This window comes from Protobothrops mucrosquamatus, unplaced genomic scaffold (genome assembly GCF_001527695.2).
Source record: "Protobothrops mucrosquamatus isolate PMUCROS unplaced genomic scaffold, P.Mucros_1.0 scaffold10, whole genome shotgun sequence".
Classification (NCBI taxonomy): Eukaryota; Metazoa; Chordata; class Lepidosauria; order Squamata; family Viperidae; genus Protobothrops; species Protobothrops mucrosquamatus.
Window position 1 is genome coordinate 2,468,750 of NW_015386397.1, and position 19,300 is coordinate 2,488,049.

Genomic DNA, 19,300 nt, shown 5'->3' on the forward strand with positions numbered 1-19,300 from the left:
TTTAAAGGGAGAGGTGGGATGGATGGCGGATACAAGCATGGAACCCTGTACATTACTAAGCTAATGGCTGAATACAGTCTTTCCTATAGAATGGCTCCTGCTTCAGATCACATGTGCATCAACAATTAACATCAATTCCTCCAATTTTCTAAAGGCTTAGAGCCAGTTCTAAAAGTGCTAAGTCTTGTGGATTTAAAAAAATCTTCAGAAGTCTGGAACCTTTCCTGTATTATAGATGCAATCTGGAAGAATGGAGTTATGATAGATTTTATAGAAAAACTCATCCACTAGTGTGCAACTCCATATTTCAGGTTCAATAAACTCTTTATTAAAATAAGACCGGATCCTTTGATTGGATAGTTCCAACAATTTACTCCCCAGGCGTAACAGTCTAAGAGACATTGACCATATTTCTTCTTTCTCTGTCATGAAACTCCTAGCTGTGTTCTCCTTGCCTCCCAAAAATAAAGCACAGAAGCTAAAGCTACTTCAGATAAACATGCTAATTTGTTGGTGCTATTGCACTTATTTGTACTTCAGTTCTGCAATCATTACTTCTCCTATATATAACCCATCCCTGAAATTATATCCATCTTACCAGGGAGAGAAAAAGTCTTTCTCCTTTAGAGCCACCAAACATGGTCAGTAAAACGAGGTAAAGTTTGCTTTGGAAAGCTGAAGGTTAACTTGCACAGTAGGCTTAAAACGTGAATTTTAATTGTTTTCCTGGGTTGCGTTTTACTCCTTTCCTGCCTGGACTTTAGGCGAAAGTCAGAAAAACAAGAATTTAATAAAGCTGTGGAAACTTCAAAACAAAACAAAACACAAAGCCCAGTTCCAGCAGAAATTCTTCCTCTTTGGTCTGTCTAAGACAGGCAACATCAAACCAACTGGGAAGCTACAGTGCACCAGATCTGAAGAAATAGACTGTGATGTACAAATAGTCAAAAAGTGCTTTAACAAATTAAATTGCTGGGAGCCCATCAAGGCGTAGAAACAAGCTGGGAGGGAAGTGCTAGGAATATGCAGTACATTTATGAAACAAGGACAATGGAACAAGGAGCCATGCTTTATCTCATGCTCTTTGAGAATTGGCGGAACAGGAGACATAAACCTGCCTACAGGTTTTTCCAAAACGCTTTTTTTTTTTTTTTGGCGTGTCATTCACTCAGAGGTCTCCAGCAGAGGGAAGGGTCATTTCTAAAATGCAGCCTCTCACAAGCCCAGTTCAGTTTTAGCTCTTTTAACAGGATATACCTAGAGCGCTTGATGGAGATAACAAAAGGCTGTTTTTCCACTTGTGTGCTCACTCTGGAACCTAAACAGTTCTTAGGTCTCTCTGGGGTCCTCCACAGCACCTGGAGTTGGAAGATCCCACCCCCATGTTTTGGATTCCCAAGTAATCAGGTGGGAGGCATCTAAATCTTAATGCTCCCCTGAGTGTCTGTTTCCGTTTCGGAAGAGCTGCTGTCTGAGTCTATGTCTGGATTCTCCTGCTGGTGCTTCTCCTGAACCTTCAGGCGGATTCCTTGCAAACGTGCTAAAAGGGATTGGTAATCAAAGTGTCCTCGCTTCTCCCCAAAGGGGTCCTGGAAGGAAAAAAAAATGCAAATACAATAGATTTCAGGGTCATTGGCAGATCAGTAAATCGAAAGGAATTTAAGCATTCATCAAGTTAATTACTCCACTAATAAAATAATTCTTCCCTATGCACTCTAAATTACATTAACAAATGAGGGCTTGAAAAAGCTGGAAAGCGATATGTAAATTCTGTAAGAAATACTAATTGGTGGGCTCAGAATTTCTTCATTTTAATGATACATCTTCTGCTTTGGGCTTTAATTTAGAGGCCAGTTCTGATTCCTCAGTTACTTTGGCAGTCTTGAAGACATCCTTGCTTTTGCGGTAGAACATTATCCCTGATATCCTCTTTTTTTTATTCAAGGAATGTTTTCTTCTGCATGGATAATTGCAATTTGTTCTGGACAAAATGGAGGGCTGGTTTTGGCCATGCTGCCCTGCATCAAGTATCTTCAACCATTTTTTGCCTTCACCCAAAAAGGGAAGTTTTAAAACTGAAATCCCTGCAGATTGGGCTCTTTCTAAATTGAATTGCTTCAGAGAAGGAGAGAGGGTAGGAAGAGACCTGGCAGCAGAGCTTTTGGGAGAAAAAAAGGCTAATCTAATTATAATTTACTTGAACTAACTTGCATAACACATTGAACCATACAATAATCACACTAACTTAGTTCAAACAACATACTGAGCCACCAACTAGCTAAACCCAATATACTGTAGCTTAATATGCTGTGCACACACCTGATGTGAAGCCAAATATAGCTTCTCTTATCTGCAATGGAAACTTTGACTATATATCCAGCATGCATTTTAAGATGCTGCTGTGGTCTAGAAACAAAATTCCCCAAAAGATTTCTTGTACTATAAATTTCAGAGGAGCTTGCATATGAGAACAGTGAGCTGAACAACAGCCAATGGCTAAAACTACTAAAGAACTTGTCAATATCAAAAATATTGACGAATATGAGTATCAAATCAAAAGTTTACATTAGGATCTTGTATTGAGAAAAATATGGTCAGTACAAAATATTATAAAGCATGTGATGGCTCTTCTGTATAGAAAATGCATCTCTAAACAAGCTTATTAATGCCAGAAAAATACAGTGACCAGATTTTTTTATATGGGCTGAGCAACCTTTTTGGTAAGCACAGGTTCACGTTTTACATAAGGTGGGGAGAGCAAAAGTAATGGTCCAAAATAGGAACATTCATGTCACATATATGGGGCATATATGTGACCTTGAGGTTTTTTTTTCCTGATCCTTGAGGTTTTTTTTCCTGATATTTTTTAGGAAGTGGGGTTTTTCTCTCTTGGAAAAGGAGATAAACTAATTTTCAGGCAAATGTTACATTTCTGTGTTTATTCTTCAGAACTGTTGGAAAGAACCACTAATTTTCAACAATCACACTACTATCATTGAACAGTCCAGCCCTAGAACCCATAAGCAGGGATTTGGTGCCCCATATAAAATTCTCTTGTGTTTCAAAATTAATTTCTTTTTGTAGAGCAGGCAAATTTTGCAAAATCTGCTTTGCTGTTTCATTTGAATGAAACAATCCTGCATTTTAAAGTAACATAATGCTAAATTGTGCCAGTCAAATACACATGGGGAATCACATCCTTAACAGTACTTATATAAAAAAACCCTTCCAAACACATGGAATGTTAGGATAGTAGACAGAAAGTTATTGTAAACCACTTCTCTATTAGCTACTGGCTTTTTTTGTCTGTCTGATATATATACATATATATTAATTTAGGGAAGCATTTAAACTAGAGCAGCATAATCCAGAAATATGATCATCATGCAAGCTTGCTGATTGCATACTTCAACTCTTGTATCCCAAATTTGTGGCAGATGTTAAAGTTCTGACATTTTTGAAAAAGCAAACATTTATTTTTAGCCCCTTTTACTTTTCCACCTGGAGGCAATTGTACCACAGGTTTTGTGAGGTTATCAAATGTTCTGTGAAGTTACGATAATGCTGTTTTCAGGTCTTTCCATCTGCCTTCACAATGTTGGGGGGACATCTGAGAGGAATACATTGTGTTCTTGGGGCTGCTCTTGCTTCTCATACACCATGCTAATCTAGGCCAGCAAAGGCGTTTTTATTCAGACAATGAGAGTTGTGATATTAATTTTTGTTTGGTAAAGATTTTTATTTCTTATTTATGCACGGAGGGAAATCAATAAATTGTAGAGGTTCATTTTTTGTTAATACAGGTAGTCCTCAACTTATGGCCACAACTCAGCCCAAAATTTATGTCGTTAAACAAGACAGTTAAATAAGTTTTGCCCAATTTTACAACCTTTTTTGCCACAGTTGTTAAGTGAATCGCTGCAGTTGTTAAGTTAGTAACACGGTTGTTAAATGAATCTGGCTTCTCCACTGACATTGCTTGTCAGAAGGTCATAAAAGGTGATTGCATAATCCTGGGATATTGCTATCGTCATAAATATATGCCAGTTGCCAAACGTCTGAGTTTTGATCACATGACCATGGTGATGCTACAAAGGTCATTAAGTGTGAAAAATGGTCATATGTCATTTTTTCCAGCACTGTTGTAATTTCAAATGGTCACTAAATGACTTGTTGTAAGTCAAAGACGACCTGTATTTTATTTTTATCCATAAATACATTTGGTGGGTGACATGATTGGTTTTCCTTTTAATAAGTATATGAAATAAAAGAAAGAAAATTCCTCAACTTAGACACAAATCTTTGTCCAACAAAATTGATTCAAATTGCCTTCCATTATTCATAATCATTTCCTGTCTGCTGTAATATACTAGCACCCATTGCTCTAACATCTCTGAACAATATGAGAATTCCAACTCAGATTTTCATATTCCTATTCAGAAAAAAATTCTGCTGAATGAAAAAGTTATTCTCTCAGATCAGAAGATGATAAATTAATCCCTGATTATTGCTAGTCTTTTAATAAATCTTCCATTCCAGTCAACATGTACACACCATCTCGTTCTTACCTGCATGGACTGTCCTTGGAGATGAAGCCTCTCTTTGCATACCCCCTCATAAAAATCATAATATTCCATGAAGGACTTCTCCATAACTCCACTAGCATAAAAGAAACAACAAAATATGAGACCCACTGGCAATAAAGCAATTTTTCCCATCAAGAAGTTAATGCCCAGTTTTTTAAAAATTATTTTTTTAAACCCCAGACACAAAACAACAGTTTGTTCAACAAGGCACCCCCATTATGCATATTATTCCTAAGTCCAGCGGTGCAAGGGCAGATTAGCCTTTCATTTATGTTTATTACATATAACTCAGTATCTACTGTATATAGACTCCACTTTTTCTTTTCTAAGAGTAAAAACAATACGGATTTTTTCACTATGCAAAGATAATTTCTTTCAAAAAATATCACCTCCGTATCTATTTATAGTTGTATTTGTATTAAAAGGCAGAATTCTGAGAATCTCATTTTATCATTCAAAGCAAGTCTGCTTCTACATGCTAGTCCATTAGTTCAAAGTTGACTTGAAGAAAAAAAATCCATACTGTTACATCCTTCAATGTTGCTTCTTTACTATATGAATATCTAAAACAATCTATTTTTTGCTTGTTTAGAGAAAACAAATCAAGCTGATTTAGACTTGTCAAGAGCTAGGTTTGAAGAATTATATGAGTAATAAATTAGGAATGAATGCATGTCCAGATTGATTTGTGCTTTTATTTTATTTTGAAACAATATGTTAACGTCATAATCTCGAGAAAAGTCTGTTACTTTAAGTTAGCCTAATACCAAAGGAACACTTTGCTTTTTCCCATTAATTGCATTAGCTGCATTAATTAACCCACTTTCAGGTGAGTCTCTGAAAACAACTTGCACCAACATTTCTTGAACCAGTGAACTCCAGATATATTGCAACACTCACAATTCCCAGCGAGCATGACTATTGTAAAAACATCTGGAGAGCACTACTTGGAAAATACTGATATATTGACAATGCTTTTATCGGTGAAGGATCACAAATGTATTTCATATATAAATCATTCAAACATTCTATGAATTGTTCTAAATCTTTGGGGATGGAAACACAATGAATATGGTAAAGTGAAGCTTCTAGTGCAGCCATTAGGAAACTAAAAATGAACTTGATATTAGTACATTTGTATTAAAAGATTGGAGAGTGGAAGAGGGAGTAAACAGCTTTGCTAAAGGCCTAAGATTGTGAAGAAGAAATCTGAATATGGCTGTCCTAATTATTTGAACTTTTAAACTCATAAAAAAGGGGAAAAAACACCACCTATTGAAAAATCAGGCAGTAAGTGTTGGGATTTCTTTGTTCCCTTTCAAACTTTTTGTCTCGACCCAATCCTTTCTCCCATCTTGACCAAAGCAAAAAAGAAAATAATTGCCATATCTAAACACTGCAATCTCATTACTTACCTACGCCTGGCTTCCTCAATCTGGTACACACTATGCTGAACTAGAACAGCCATCATCCTTAGCCAACATTCAACATAACTGGAAGGTACAAGGCTTGAGAAACCATATCATAAAACTGCAAAGTTTTTCTTGAGTGGCATGCAGAATCTTTCAGAATATTAATTATGGGGCTATAAAAAAGTGGAGTTTGAACACTCAAATGGTGAAGATTATATTGCCAATTTCCCCAGAAATGAGCAAAGCTTAATTCAGAAATATATTTTCTGAGTTTTTCAATGGAGTACAGAAAGTGAATCTGCAAGTTAAAGAATGATGTCTCTCCAAACATACCGTAAAGGTTCTGGACAAGGGCATTTCCCTTCCAGCATGTCACATACAGCAATGCGGATAGTTTCATGTCGGATGCACTCATTGTAATTTTTACTGTCTCCTGGATGCCTTTCCTACAAAACAATAACTGCTGAGAACCTCTCCATTTAGGATAATACAAACAAACAGAAAAAGAATTATTCATAATATACCCCCACCACCAATAATCCAACTATCGTGAAAATAAATAAATAATTCGACAAAAAGCAAAATAAAAATTGGATACAATAAAATATATGTCAATATATATTTACAATCATTATAAAGTAGTATATAATCTTCCATTTGTTGTTAGTCCCTAAGCCGTGTCCGACTCTTTGGGACCCCATGGGCTGTAGCACGCCAGGCCCACCCGTCCTCCACTGTCTCCCAAAGTTTGCCCAGATTCATGTTCAATGCATCGATGACACTCTCCTCCTCTGCCGTCTCCTTTTTCTTTTGCCTTCAGCCTTTTCCAACATCAGGGTCTTTTCCAATGAGTCTTCTCTTCTTGTTAGGTGGCCAAAATATTTGAGATGTGAGTTTTGATATTACTATATGAAAGATTTTGAAGCTGAAAGAAAATGTTCATTCGGTGCTAACTCCAATCTAGCTCCAATCCCATTGATAAAGGTCCATGGAAACATAATCCAACTTTTTAAAAAAGTTCCTCATCCTTTAGTAACCTGTGAAGGTTCAGAACTCTTTAATAATTCTTTCTATCTCTCATAATATAATAGGCTTTAATTATAATTGGGAAGCAGATACGTAATTGGAAGTCCCGTTATTTCTGGGATCAGAATCTCGATTTAAAAGACTATCTGGGTGTCCTATATATCTTACTACCTAGCCAGATTTCTTTGTATTTCGTGTTTGTATTCTTTATGTTTGAAAATGGAAATGAGAAGTAGAGAAAAAAATGCAGGCAATATTTCCCCCAATGCATTTCTATCATATAATAGTTCAGTATTGAATTACATCATTGATGGTTCCTCGATTCTAAATCACTCTCCATCCTCCTTTTTGGTCATGTAATTGACAGTGAAGGTACCGTGTTTCCCAAAAAATAAGCCAAGGTCTTATATTTATGTTTGGTCCAAAAGACCCATTAGGGCTTATTTTCGGGAGGTGTCTTATTGTTTGATCACAAGGCCCAGCCTGGCCAGTGCCCCCCCATAGGCGACTCAGGTTTCCCTCAGTGGGGGAAGAAGGCTTTGAAAACTGCCTTTTCATTTACATTCATCATCAATATTGTAATTTGTCCCTTTATTTTTCAAAAAAATGATTTGTATTTACCACAATTAGCCTCTTTGAACGCCAATGGGAAGGCACAGTATGAATTCTGCGCATGAGCCACGGATATACAGACACTCACACCCTCAAAGCTCATGCCGCTTCCTCACTTGGGGCGCACCACTGCTTTACGTGTGTGTTCAACTTCGTGGCTGGCCGCAATTCCCATCACCTTCAGGAAGCCTGGGCGATGGAAACCTTAGGCCAGGCTCCTCGCAGCTGAAACAATCCAGCTCACCCAGGATCAGGTTGGCGGTCCCAGGAGACGTAGCCCATCCCTGTCCTCCAGCTCCACCGCACATGTGGGACAAGCCTCCGACAATGGCCAACCTGACCCTGGGCAAGCCTGATTGTTTACAGGGAGAAGCTGCACATTGCAAGAGGGCAACTGCAAAGGGCGTGCACAGATGCTTGCAGCTCCTGGAGGTTCTGAGCACTGTTTTTGGCACTGCTCGGTTTTCTACCTCCACCAGGCTGATCTGGTGGGCGGGATTGCCTTCCCTTTCCCACTGCTGTATTGGCAGCGGAGTCTGTGTGCGCATCTGCCTCGCTGTTTTCGATGGCACTTCAGTGCCTGAATGGCCCCCTCGGATCAGCTACAGCACACCATGGAGAGGATGGGTGAGGTTTGGAGGGTGGTCCATCCCCATTCGTAATGTGGCCGCCATCCAATTGCTGCGCCTCTCGGAAGGGCAGCATCAGCTGCCAATGCAACGGCGGGAAAGGGAAGGCAATCCATCCCAAATTACACCAATCTTTTCAATTATCCAATGAAAAAATGTCCCATTAACGATATAATCCAAAATCGGGGTCTTTACCTGTTCAAAGCCAGGTTCATTGTGATAGGGATTCTCAGTCATTAAAGACTGTATAGATATAAGTACCGAAGAAATGCTCTGTGCAGGACTCCAGGCTGGACCAGTCCATGTGCTGTGAGATAGCAAAAAACAACAACAACAACAACAAATAGCTTACAGTATTTCCACAGGTGCAAGCACAAAATAATTTCTCAATGGATGCACAGGGACTTCAATGTATTTTGATGCAGCTTGTCACATTTATGAATCCAGCTAAATAAAAAAGACATTTTCTAGTAGGGGTAAATAACTCCTGGGATTCAAGGACAAAAAGGTACTTCAGAGCATTCAGGGGCACATAGGTAATGTCTGTCCGCAAGTTTTTAAGCAGTTGTACCTTTTACTGGGATCATGTGGTCACTGTAAATGACACCTAAGATATATGCAGGGAAAAGATGTCACTTCATTATAAAGAGTTCCAGATGAGTGCTATATGAATGCTCCAAGAGACTCAGGTACCTTTTTCTGCTTGAATTGGAAGAACTGTATCTAGGTCCACAAAATGGCAAGTCAAACTGAAGACTGTCAAGACTTAGAAACAAAGAAGAAAAATATTACATTCATGAAATGTCTAACAGCATGAAGAAGAAAAACACTATTAAAGATCAATATACGATGTCCAGCAATAATGTTTAGTCTTACCAGTTGCTGACTTTGGACAACTTACTTATAGGCACTGATCAATGTAGTAACCTGAGATAATATAGCCCTAATCAGAAAATACCATCTCTGGGGAAGATTATTGCCCGTAAGTTGTCCAAAGTCAGCAACAAGTAAGATTAAACCTTAATGTGTTGTGTGCCTCCTCTTCTCTGACTTTTCTGAGCTGTTTGGAAACGATACATTACCACAGATCTGAACTAATTGCCAAAGTCTTCTGTAATTAGGCCTAAGGCCATATTCATAGTATCCTAGGACTGGAAGGACCTTGAGCATGGAGCACAGCCCCATGCTCAAGGCAAGACCTTTATACCATCCCAATCAAATGGTTGTCCAATCTATTCTTGAAAACCTCCAACACCAAGCTATTCCACCCATTAATTGCTCTCAGTGTCAGAAAATTTCTCCTTACTTTTAGGTTGGCTCTCTCTTTAACAGCTTCTACCCATTATTCTGGTGCCCTAGAGAATAAGCCAATCCCCTTTTCTTTGTGACAGTCCTGCGAGACAACTATCATGTCTCCCCCTCCCAATCCTTTTCTTCAATAGGCTAGACATACTGTACATACTGTACATAGCTCCCTCAACTTTTGTCATACGATTTAGCCTCCTTTATCATTGTTGCTCTTCTCTGCAAACTGTCCAGCGTCTCAACATCTTTTTTATATTGTGGTGACCAGTACTAGATGCCGTATTCCAAGTTTGGTCTGCAGAATCCAATCTGGGTCGGTCACTGGGATCACAGGTTTTCCGAGTCTTCCAAGCTTTCAGATTTGTGCTGGAGCTTGGAAGGCTAGATTGGATCCTGCAACATTATTCTTGGGCACTTATATTTGTCTTCATTCGCAAATGTGGTCTCAGCAGCACAGTGTAAACCAGTATTATCATTGTCTTCATGCTATCCCTCTGTTGATGCAACCTAGGATCCACTGGCTGCAACACATTGCTGACTCATACTTAAATATTAGTCTACTAGGTCCCTGTCACTGTTATTACTATTAAGCCACGTACCACTTTTCTATACCTATGCATTTGGGTTTTCCTGTCTAAGTGCAGGCCCTTACTTTTCTCATCACAGAACTGCATCTTGTTGGAACAGGTCCAATATTCAAGTCTGTAAAGATCCTTCTAGATTTTGAGCCTGTCTTCTAAAGTGTTGGTTATTCCCCCAGCTTGGTGTTGTCTGAAAATAAGTTTCTCTTTTATCTCTTAATCTAGTTAATTTATGAAGAAGTTTAAGAGTCCTGAATCCAAGATTGAATCTTGAAGTACCCTACTGCATGCTTCCCTCCAGTAAATGTAGTTAAGTTGAGGATTACCCACTGAGTGTGGTTGGTCAACCAACTGCGAATTCATCTGATGGTGATATTGTCTACTCAAACTGTTCTACCTTACCAAAAAGTAGATTGTACTCTACTTTGTCAAATGCTTTGCTGAAGTCCAAGTATACTATGTCCACAGCACGTGGCTGATCCACTAATGTAGTTATTGTATCAAAAAAGGCAATAAGATTTTTCTGGCATGATCTGTTTTAAGAAACCCATGTTGGCTTCTAGTAATCACCTTGTTTGTTTCTAGGTGTTCACAAATCCTCTGGCTCATTATCTTTTACAGGATTTTCCCAAATATTGATGTCAAGCTGATTGGCCTATAATTTCCTGGATCCACTTTACCCCCTTTTTTTGTTGGTTAGAACCTTAGCAGCTCTTTTTCAGTCTTCTGATATTTTCCCTATATCAGTGGTCCCCAATCTTTGCAGTTTGGCAGCCCAACTTGCACGAGCAGCGGGCTGGTGTGCACATGCATGTACATGCAGCTCAACTTGGATAAGTTGAGCTGTGCACGCATGTACATGCACGTGGGCCCACCACTTGTGCAAGTCAAACTGCCTGCTGCTCATGTGGTCCAGTTCCTGTAATGGGCCGTGGCCTGGGATTGGGGACCCCTGCCCTATGCTACATGATCTTTGAAAGACTATACAGAATTCCAGCAGTCTCCAACCTTTGCGGCTTGGTAGCTCAGCAGGGGGGAAAGGGGAACCGAGCCACATGAGCAGTGGGCTGGCGTGCGTGCTGCACAGCTTAACATATGCAAGCGGTAGGCCAATGCACACAGCTCAACTTGTGTGAGCACTAGGCCAGCACACAAGCACGTGCAGCTTGACTTGTGCAAGATGAGTGTATATGTTCACACACGTCTGCCTGCCGCTTGCACAGCCCGGTTCCGAATAGGCCATGGCCTAGTAGTGGGCAGCAGTCCAGAGTTGGGGACTTCTGCTATATTTTTAGTGGCTCCGAAATTACATCTGCCAGTTCCTTCAAAATCCTGGAATATAAACGTATCAAATTTAGGATTGCCGGTTATCAACCCAGTGTAGAGATTAGATATGATATACAATCTCAGAAAAGCACTATAATATATGCTAATGTTTAGATCAGGCAAAGAATTCAGTATCTTAATAATTGTTACCTGGAATGCTTTTGTTTTTATGATACAGTAGTACAGAAGCTGGCTGGGGCACTATAGAAAACACTCAATGGTCAGCACATAAGTAAGCAAGGATTACCTATCTGGAGTCATCACACCATCTCTAAGCACAGTCTATAAGAGACCCTGTCTTCCCTAAAATTACTCTTAGCAGAAGTTCTACTATCTAAAGTTATGATCAAGTCATATCAGTATGATGTGCCACCAAGCCGTCCCAAAGGTGTTTTTGTTTATTTCTCTTCTCTCTTTATAAAAAAGTACAGAAAATCCCCAGACAAGTTAGTATCCAGAGCCCCTAGTTCTTGCTGTGAACCATTTTTGGCAACAACCTACTGTCAAAAACCATTTTGGTTGAAAAATAACAGTATATAGGATTCCTTAAAGAGGAATGTGAAGATCAGGTAACAGTCCCAGACAGGCAGCAGTGTTATAGATAGTATGCAACCATACATCTAGGGCAGCAGCCCACAATCCCATGTGACACAGACGTGCTCTATATCTTGATCCATCTGGATACTACAGTAATTGAAACCTGGCAGCCCAGTTGGAGTGCTGAACGTTCTGTTTTTTTACTTGAATTTGACCAAAATTTAAGTCAAGACTAAATTTACCATGATTAGAAAAGTTTTGCTTTAGGCACAAAATATCTTGTTGGATGTGCAGAGCTCCTTTTTGAAAAAGACATCAATTTTTTGTCATTCCTTTGGCTGAATTTACAGCCCTTAGGAAATGCTGCTTTCCACACTAGATATTCTATGGCAAAAGGATTGATCTGGGTTCCAATAGGGTTTGGAGTCCTAAGTGGAGATTTGTGAATTGATAACATTCTATTTCACATAACAAAACCGTTAACAAAATAAAAAGCTTACAAGTGTACCTATGCTTGTGGGTTAATAAACACTCTACAGAAAGCAATTACAGGCAGTCCACATTTAGCAACTGTTCAACGTTACAGTAGTACTGAATGAGACTTACGACCAGATGTGGCCATCATGCAATCATGATTCAGGAGCTTGGCAACCAGCTAACAATTATGATATCACAGCATCCTAAAGTCATCTGATTGCCATTTGCAAACTTTTACTGCGAGTTTTTCACAAGTAAAGGCGATGAAAGTCAGCAGGTCACAAATAGTGATCACATGACATCATACCTAAAGACCATGTGCGGTTTGCCTAATAACAGCCAATGAAACTGCCCTTGAGAGTGTGGTCATATGATGTCATATTATGACCACGTCGCTTAGCAAGGGAGTTTCCAGTCCTAATTACAGTACTGCCTGTAGTTATCTTTGGAATATTCAAACAAAGCTTCTCCAGATATACCTTGCTTGTTTGAAACTGATACAGACATGGTATTGCTAGAAGGGGTCACAAAGTTAATAGTTATAACAGCAACCATTTTTGATTCCTTTATCTCCATTTAACTAGTTTTATCTTTTTTTTCCTTTAAAAAGAAAAAAAATAGCATTGAAGCATCCATACAAATAGAAAGTAGCCTTCTTCTCTACCAGATCCACACAAGCGCAAGTAACTAGAAACAGATGGCACACAGGAATATGGAGCAATCTTTCAAAGGAATTTCTTTGTGGTTACACAAACATTTTTTTGTATATGTGCGCTCTTTCTATATGTATATACCAAACATATACATACATTCCAACAAACATACAGAAAAGTTTCACACTATTTATTGATGGATTGAAAAAAAAAATAGCAGCCTAAAAAGTTAAAAAGAAGCACCATTGACCCTGTGTACCACTGTCTCTGGCATAAGACTGGGAGTGCACAAAGTTGATCAAAAGCTGTAGAAAAAAAGTAGGCAAATTTAATTGCCCCAAGTTTGTCTCTACATTAAAAGATGATAACATCAACTTGTGGCCAGAGATGGCTTGCAGTTATGTGGTTGATTTTGTCCCATTGTGCTATAATTCGCATGCTTCCCCTCTGCCCTATTCTTTTGAAAAACACACATTCACATATAGTCCTTGAGAAAAGAACTGCATATAAGCCTTTCCAAAGCACCCACCTGGACTTCCCCTGGAAAAGAGCTTGAGTGGAATGGGTCCTTACCCTAGAATACTGAGGCAGACCTTCCCATTTCGGTAGAAGTTAGGGTTAAATCTCACTGTATTATTCCCAGTTGTCATCAGTTTGACCCGCGGTGGATGGATAGGATAATCTGGAGGACAGCGAAACAGGAACAAGAAGAAACCCCCTTCGTAAGGCGTGTCAAAGGGGCCTGTGATCAACGCATGAATCTGCAAGAGAAAAGCCCAGGCTTGCGCAAACACTTCTGATGGAAGCATCAGTGACAGCACCTGCCTAGTGCCAACAGCTGCTGACACAAGTTAAGGGAGGCAAAGAAGGTTCTCTGCAAGCAGTCAGAAAAAAACTCAAACACTTCTTTAAACGGTACAAGTCTCAGATTTCATTACTACTTATTTAGTTGAAGCGATGAAAAATATTATTGCTTTGCAATGCAGTGGAGAATTCCATAACAACTCCAGCTTCTTCTATTTTTCTTAAAGGTAATCCTTGACTTACAACTATTCATTTACTGACTGTTCAAAGCACTGAATGCCAGATGTTATGGTGGTTGCAGCACCCTCACAGTCATAATTAAAATTGGGTACTTTGCAGCCCACATGCGCTTACGACCGCAAGAGCACTGCAACTTCCCCACTTGCCTACCTCCCCCATCTATATCATTTTGGCCCCCTGCCATCCACCACTCCGTCACCCCAGCTGACTTTCACCATCTTCTTGCTCTCGCTGTTGAGATATGGCTAGCTGCTGGACCAGACTGGAGCTGGCTTCATGCTGCAAAAAAGAAGGAAAAGGCCTTTTTCCATGTTTTACAGCATGAAGCCAGCCCCAGTTTGGCCCAGCCCAGCCTCGCCAGCAGTAGGGACAAGAAGATGGTGTGGCAGAGTATAAGATGGCAGGGCTGTTAGAGTTCAGGATAACAAGGTCAACTGAGAGTGGGCTGGGGTGGCTGCGGCTTTCCAAGGCACGGTTGGCAGCTCCAAAGCCATACAGTTTGGGTGCCGATTGCCACCATGAAAAACAGGATGCAGGGAGGCCAAAAGGACAGAAATGGAGGGGGACAGGTGGGTATAGTGAGTAGAGGCATTCCCTTATCTTACTCAGAACTGGGAGGGACCAAGCCTGAAATGAACTGGAGTGGATCCTTGGCTAACAATGGTAAAATTTGCTTAAGGATGGCAACAGAAATTACTAGGATTACAGGTGCTCAGTCACATGGCCTTTCACCTTATGATTGTATTGCTTAGTGACCAGAATTTCCAATTATTGTCCCAATGATTACCTATAATTAAATTAAATCAATCGTTTGGGGATTGGAGTGGGACAGATCTGAGGGTCTCTGGCAGGAGGAGGTGGGACCTCACAAAGGGTGACACCTCCCCAGCATGCACCCAGGGGGTGGGGCCAATGCGGCAGGGGCTGGTTCCTTGCTGTTTCTGGATGGCCTTGTGGAGCTAAGACTGAATGCATTTCAGCATAGATGGCCACCACAAAATTGTACATTGGCTCCTGGCTGGCCAGGGCCAAGGCAGCGGGGGCTGTTCCCTCACTGTTTCCAGGATGGCTTCGCAGGCCACATGAAACCACTTCGCGGGCCGCATCCAACCCCAGGGCCTTGTATGTGACATGTGTGCCCTAAATGGATTGGGAACATGTGAAGGATTCGCCTCCTCTAAATGAATCTGTCTAACTATAAAGATCAATCAAGTGACTCTGTTTGTAGGTTCCTATTAGCTGGCAAGCACAACATAATGACATAATCTGCAGAATTTCCATTGAAATTAGACAAGTTTTATTCTATCTTTGCTTTGAAATGGAATTTTAAAACTGTTTTTCTTCACCTGTTTTATTTACTGCATGTCTTTTAATGTGGTTCCACTGTACCTTCACCAGTTACATTATTTTAATTTTGGACTCCATATTTTCCCTCCATCAGCTGCAACTGCCCTATGTGCCCTAAATTTTGTTTGAAAGGAATTTCATCAAATAAGATGGTCATTACAAAGGCTTAACTCTGGCTGCATTAAGGCCATTATCACTGGATTGTTTACAGGTACCCCACTGAGGTCTGATTTTGAAATGTGAAAGGATTGTTTCCAGCCCTGCTAGTTAACCTAGCAAGACTTTACATTGAAAAAGCAATGTACTAATTGTTATCAATTGCACTGGAAACCTTTCTGAATGAAAAATGGGATAATATATATTTAAAGTAAATAAACATTTACTTAAATTACAAATTTGCTTGGAAATCCAAATGCTTAGTAAAATGTCACAAATTCATGTGGGGGTGTCTCAATGAGAATTTCAATTTCCAAGAGATCCTTAGGGTTATATAGCAACTTTGGATTGACACACTATTCAGTTGTAAGATCAATTATTATAACTAACTGGTGAATTGATCATTATTTGACTCTATAAAAATGTGTGAATAAATAAAAAATATATACTGTCAGCAAAGGTTAGATTGAGGCTTGCTGCCTGTCCGTAGTCTTAGTCTGGGAAAACCCAGAGACGGAATTTTTTTTTACTAGTCATCTGTTATAACTGCAGGCATATCAAAAAAAGAATATTTTCTCTAGTGCTGAAACTCAATGTCCAGTGCTTAAAACAATGGACTGTAACAACTTTTTAATCATAATCTTGTTAGGACATAGAGGCTCATAAAACAGTGTTGGCCAAATTTCCTTCCTAGGGCATTTTTGAAGGGAAAAATGGGAGGGAGATTATGTACAACAAAGAACTTTTGGAGTGAAAGGCAGTACACAATTGCAATAAATAAGTGCTATTTCCTTAGATTTACCACTACCTATTTTATTTTATGTATTTATTATTCCAAATTAATCAGTTTCACAGATTATTTACTTTGCCGTTCTAATGGCAGTGCTTAGAGTATTTGATAAAATTTCATCTGTCACATGGCTTAATCTAGCAGAATGGAATAGCAATAGCAACAGCAATAACAAAAAGCCATATATACCACTTCATAGTGCTTTACAGCCTTCTCTAAGCAGTTTACAAAGTCTGCATGTTGGCCCCAACAATCTGGGTCCTCATTTTCCCGACCTTGGAAGGATGGAAGTCTGAGTCAACCTTGAGCCAGTGAGACTTGAATTGCTGAACTTCTGGCAATCACAATCAGCAGAATTAGCCTACAATACTGCATTCTAACCACTGCACCATCACGGTGCATAGCATAGCACAGCATAGAATTCTTTACTGGCCAAGTGTGATTGGACACAGACGAAATTTGTCTCTGGTGCATAAGGTCATAGTGTACATATAAACAGCCAGTGATAAGCCATAGATTATAAATCTTTGTTACAATCATTAATCATAAGTTACAAACAACAATTGATAAATCATAGTAGAAGATAGTAGGAAATAGTAGGAAAGATGAGAAGATGAGAAAAGATGAGAAATGAGGCAGTGCTGTGGGAATTAAGTGTTCAGCAGAGTGACAGCATGGGGGAAAAACTCTCTGGGTCTAGTTATTTTGGCATGCAATGCTCTATAGTGGCATCTGATTATGATCAGGATATGAGAGGTCTGTAGATATTTTCTCAGCCCTCTTTCTGTAGTATACAGATTCTCAATGGAAGGCAGGCTGATTGTGATTGTTTTTTCTGCACTCCTAACTATTCATTGAAGTCTGTACCTGCCCTGTTTGGTTGCTGTGCCAAACCATACAGTTACTGAAGTACAAATGACAGATACAATAATTCCTCTGTAGAATTGCATCAGTAGATCATTGGACATATATGAATAGCATACAATTCAAGGGACTAGTAGAATTATTTTTTTTCTGTAAGGAACTCAAATCAAAGGAAATCTTTGTAGTGTTTAACACATTCATGAATTTAAAAAAATGGTGTCTCCATGCCTCAGCCTTTTTCTTTCCTAAACACACAATATTTTGTGACTAAAAAAAAATCAAGGATACAAAACTAAGCATGTCTTCCTAAAGATCAATACCAAAAGAAAAATTAGCTGAGTTCTATTTCTATATAAACACCTTTTAACTATTTCATCTTCTCCTTACCACCAATTTCCTAACCCACTTCTCTCTTTTTGACTGCAAACCTGAAAGGCAGAACCTTTGCTTTATATTTTACACAGCAATGCACAGAACATAAAAAATATTAGGAGTAGCGATCCAAATATATATACTGCTTTTTTTTTAATACTATCACTACCTTTATTTTGCCTCATTTCAACTAATTTCTCAATATAAATACAATATAAGCTAGGCATTACTGAAAGTTTCTTAAGGTGATATTGCAATCAATTAATCTCATTTTGCTATTTATAGCAGTTTTTCCAATAATGTCAAGTGCACATATGCCAAGTCATTATATTATGAAGTATTTCTTTAAAACTTTAAAACTAGGATTACAGAGCACTTGAAAACCACCTACCTTGGTCATATCATGGGGGTCAGGTACAACAAACATTCCAGGAGGAGGTTCCTTATATATTGACATGATATCTCTAGGAAAGAAATACAAATATATTTCTGTATTTTGCAATCCATTAAGTTTCCTCTTAAATTACTGACAAATAATCTTACTTAAAAATGAAAAAAAAAATTAAAATATGTCCAAAGTCTAAATATTGGCCAAAATAAATACCTTTGACCTAAATTTAAGAATCATCTATAATTTAGACAAAGACTTCTTCTCGTCACACAGTATCTCATGTTAATTAGTAAACTGTTTCTGCTTATTTGCAATTTATTAATCACATCTCTTCTTATATCACATTAGTGTAATACAATGAGAGGAAAAGAGACCTCCCATGAGGAGGGGGAGAACATAACATGAAACAACTTATCACAGCCCACACCTGTCCATAAGGAACTGTTCCCTCATCCCTCAATCTGTCAGCATACATTTATCAACAAAAGTGTCTATATTGATAAGCTATTTTGAAAGTTGCTGCCCACCAACTTACTTGTTACTACTTTCTTCTCACTAAAGCTTGAAATAAACTGAAAGATGAGCATAGTGACCTTGCATTCCCCAAATATACAAAAATATATCAATAGTGCTTTAAAACAACAATAGTTTTGCCTGAAAATAGCAGCCAAAATTCCTCTAGGCATTCAGTCAAACTTCTGACAAATACTCCTGCAAGTTGACTTTCACTTTGATGCACTTGTATTTGTTCCAACAATATAACTTTTGTTGCTGTGGTTACATAAAACTGCAGTTAACCATTTCTGAAGTATTTATATGTTTAATTATGGGAATAACCTCAAACTCCTTTATAGCTAGTCCTCACTTTTTTGCTTTAAAATGAAGGTGTGCTTTATTATATGAGGACACATAAAACCAGCTGCCTAGTAAACTTTGCTTAGCAGCTGTTGGGTAACGAAGCATCTGCAACAACCAACCTTAGAGAGCACCAAAGACAACCCTCACCCTGCAGCTTTTCTGGTTTTCAGAATCTCCCCTGAAAGTCTCACCTAACTGCCCAGGCAAAGATTCAACCTGTGGCCTTGTTTGTGCTAAGGAATATGTTAACTAGCATTTGGGCAAATAACTGAAAGGACTTCCCTTCTACTGCACTTTTTGACATGAAAGGGGGAGGGCCTTCTCTGTGGGAGCT

At 39.0% G+C, this 19,300-nt stretch overlaps 1 protein-coding gene across 1 annotated transcript in view; it reads right to left on the reverse strand.

Moving 5' to 3' along the window:
* Positions 1-1,049: 1,049 nt before the first annotated feature.
* Positions 1,050-19,300, reverse strand: part of UBE2Z (ubiquitin conjugating enzyme E2 Z) — a 19,859-nt gene continuing 1,608 nt past the window's right edge. The window contains exons 2-7 of the mRNA XM_015810427.2: positions 18,109-18,181; positions 13,718-13,905; positions 8,461-8,572; positions 6,332-6,444; positions 4,569-4,659; positions 1,050-1,589 (exon numbers count right to left, since the gene is read on the reverse strand). Coding sequence (XP_015665913.2) covers positions 1,419-1,589; positions 4,569-4,659; positions 6,332-6,444; positions 8,461-8,572; positions 13,718-13,905; positions 18,109-18,181 — 748 coding nt within the window. The 3' untranslated portion in view covers positions 1,050-1,418. The remainder of the gene's footprint in view (positions 1,590-4,568; positions 4,660-6,331; positions 6,445-8,460; positions 8,573-13,717; positions 13,906-18,108; positions 18,182-19,300) is intronic.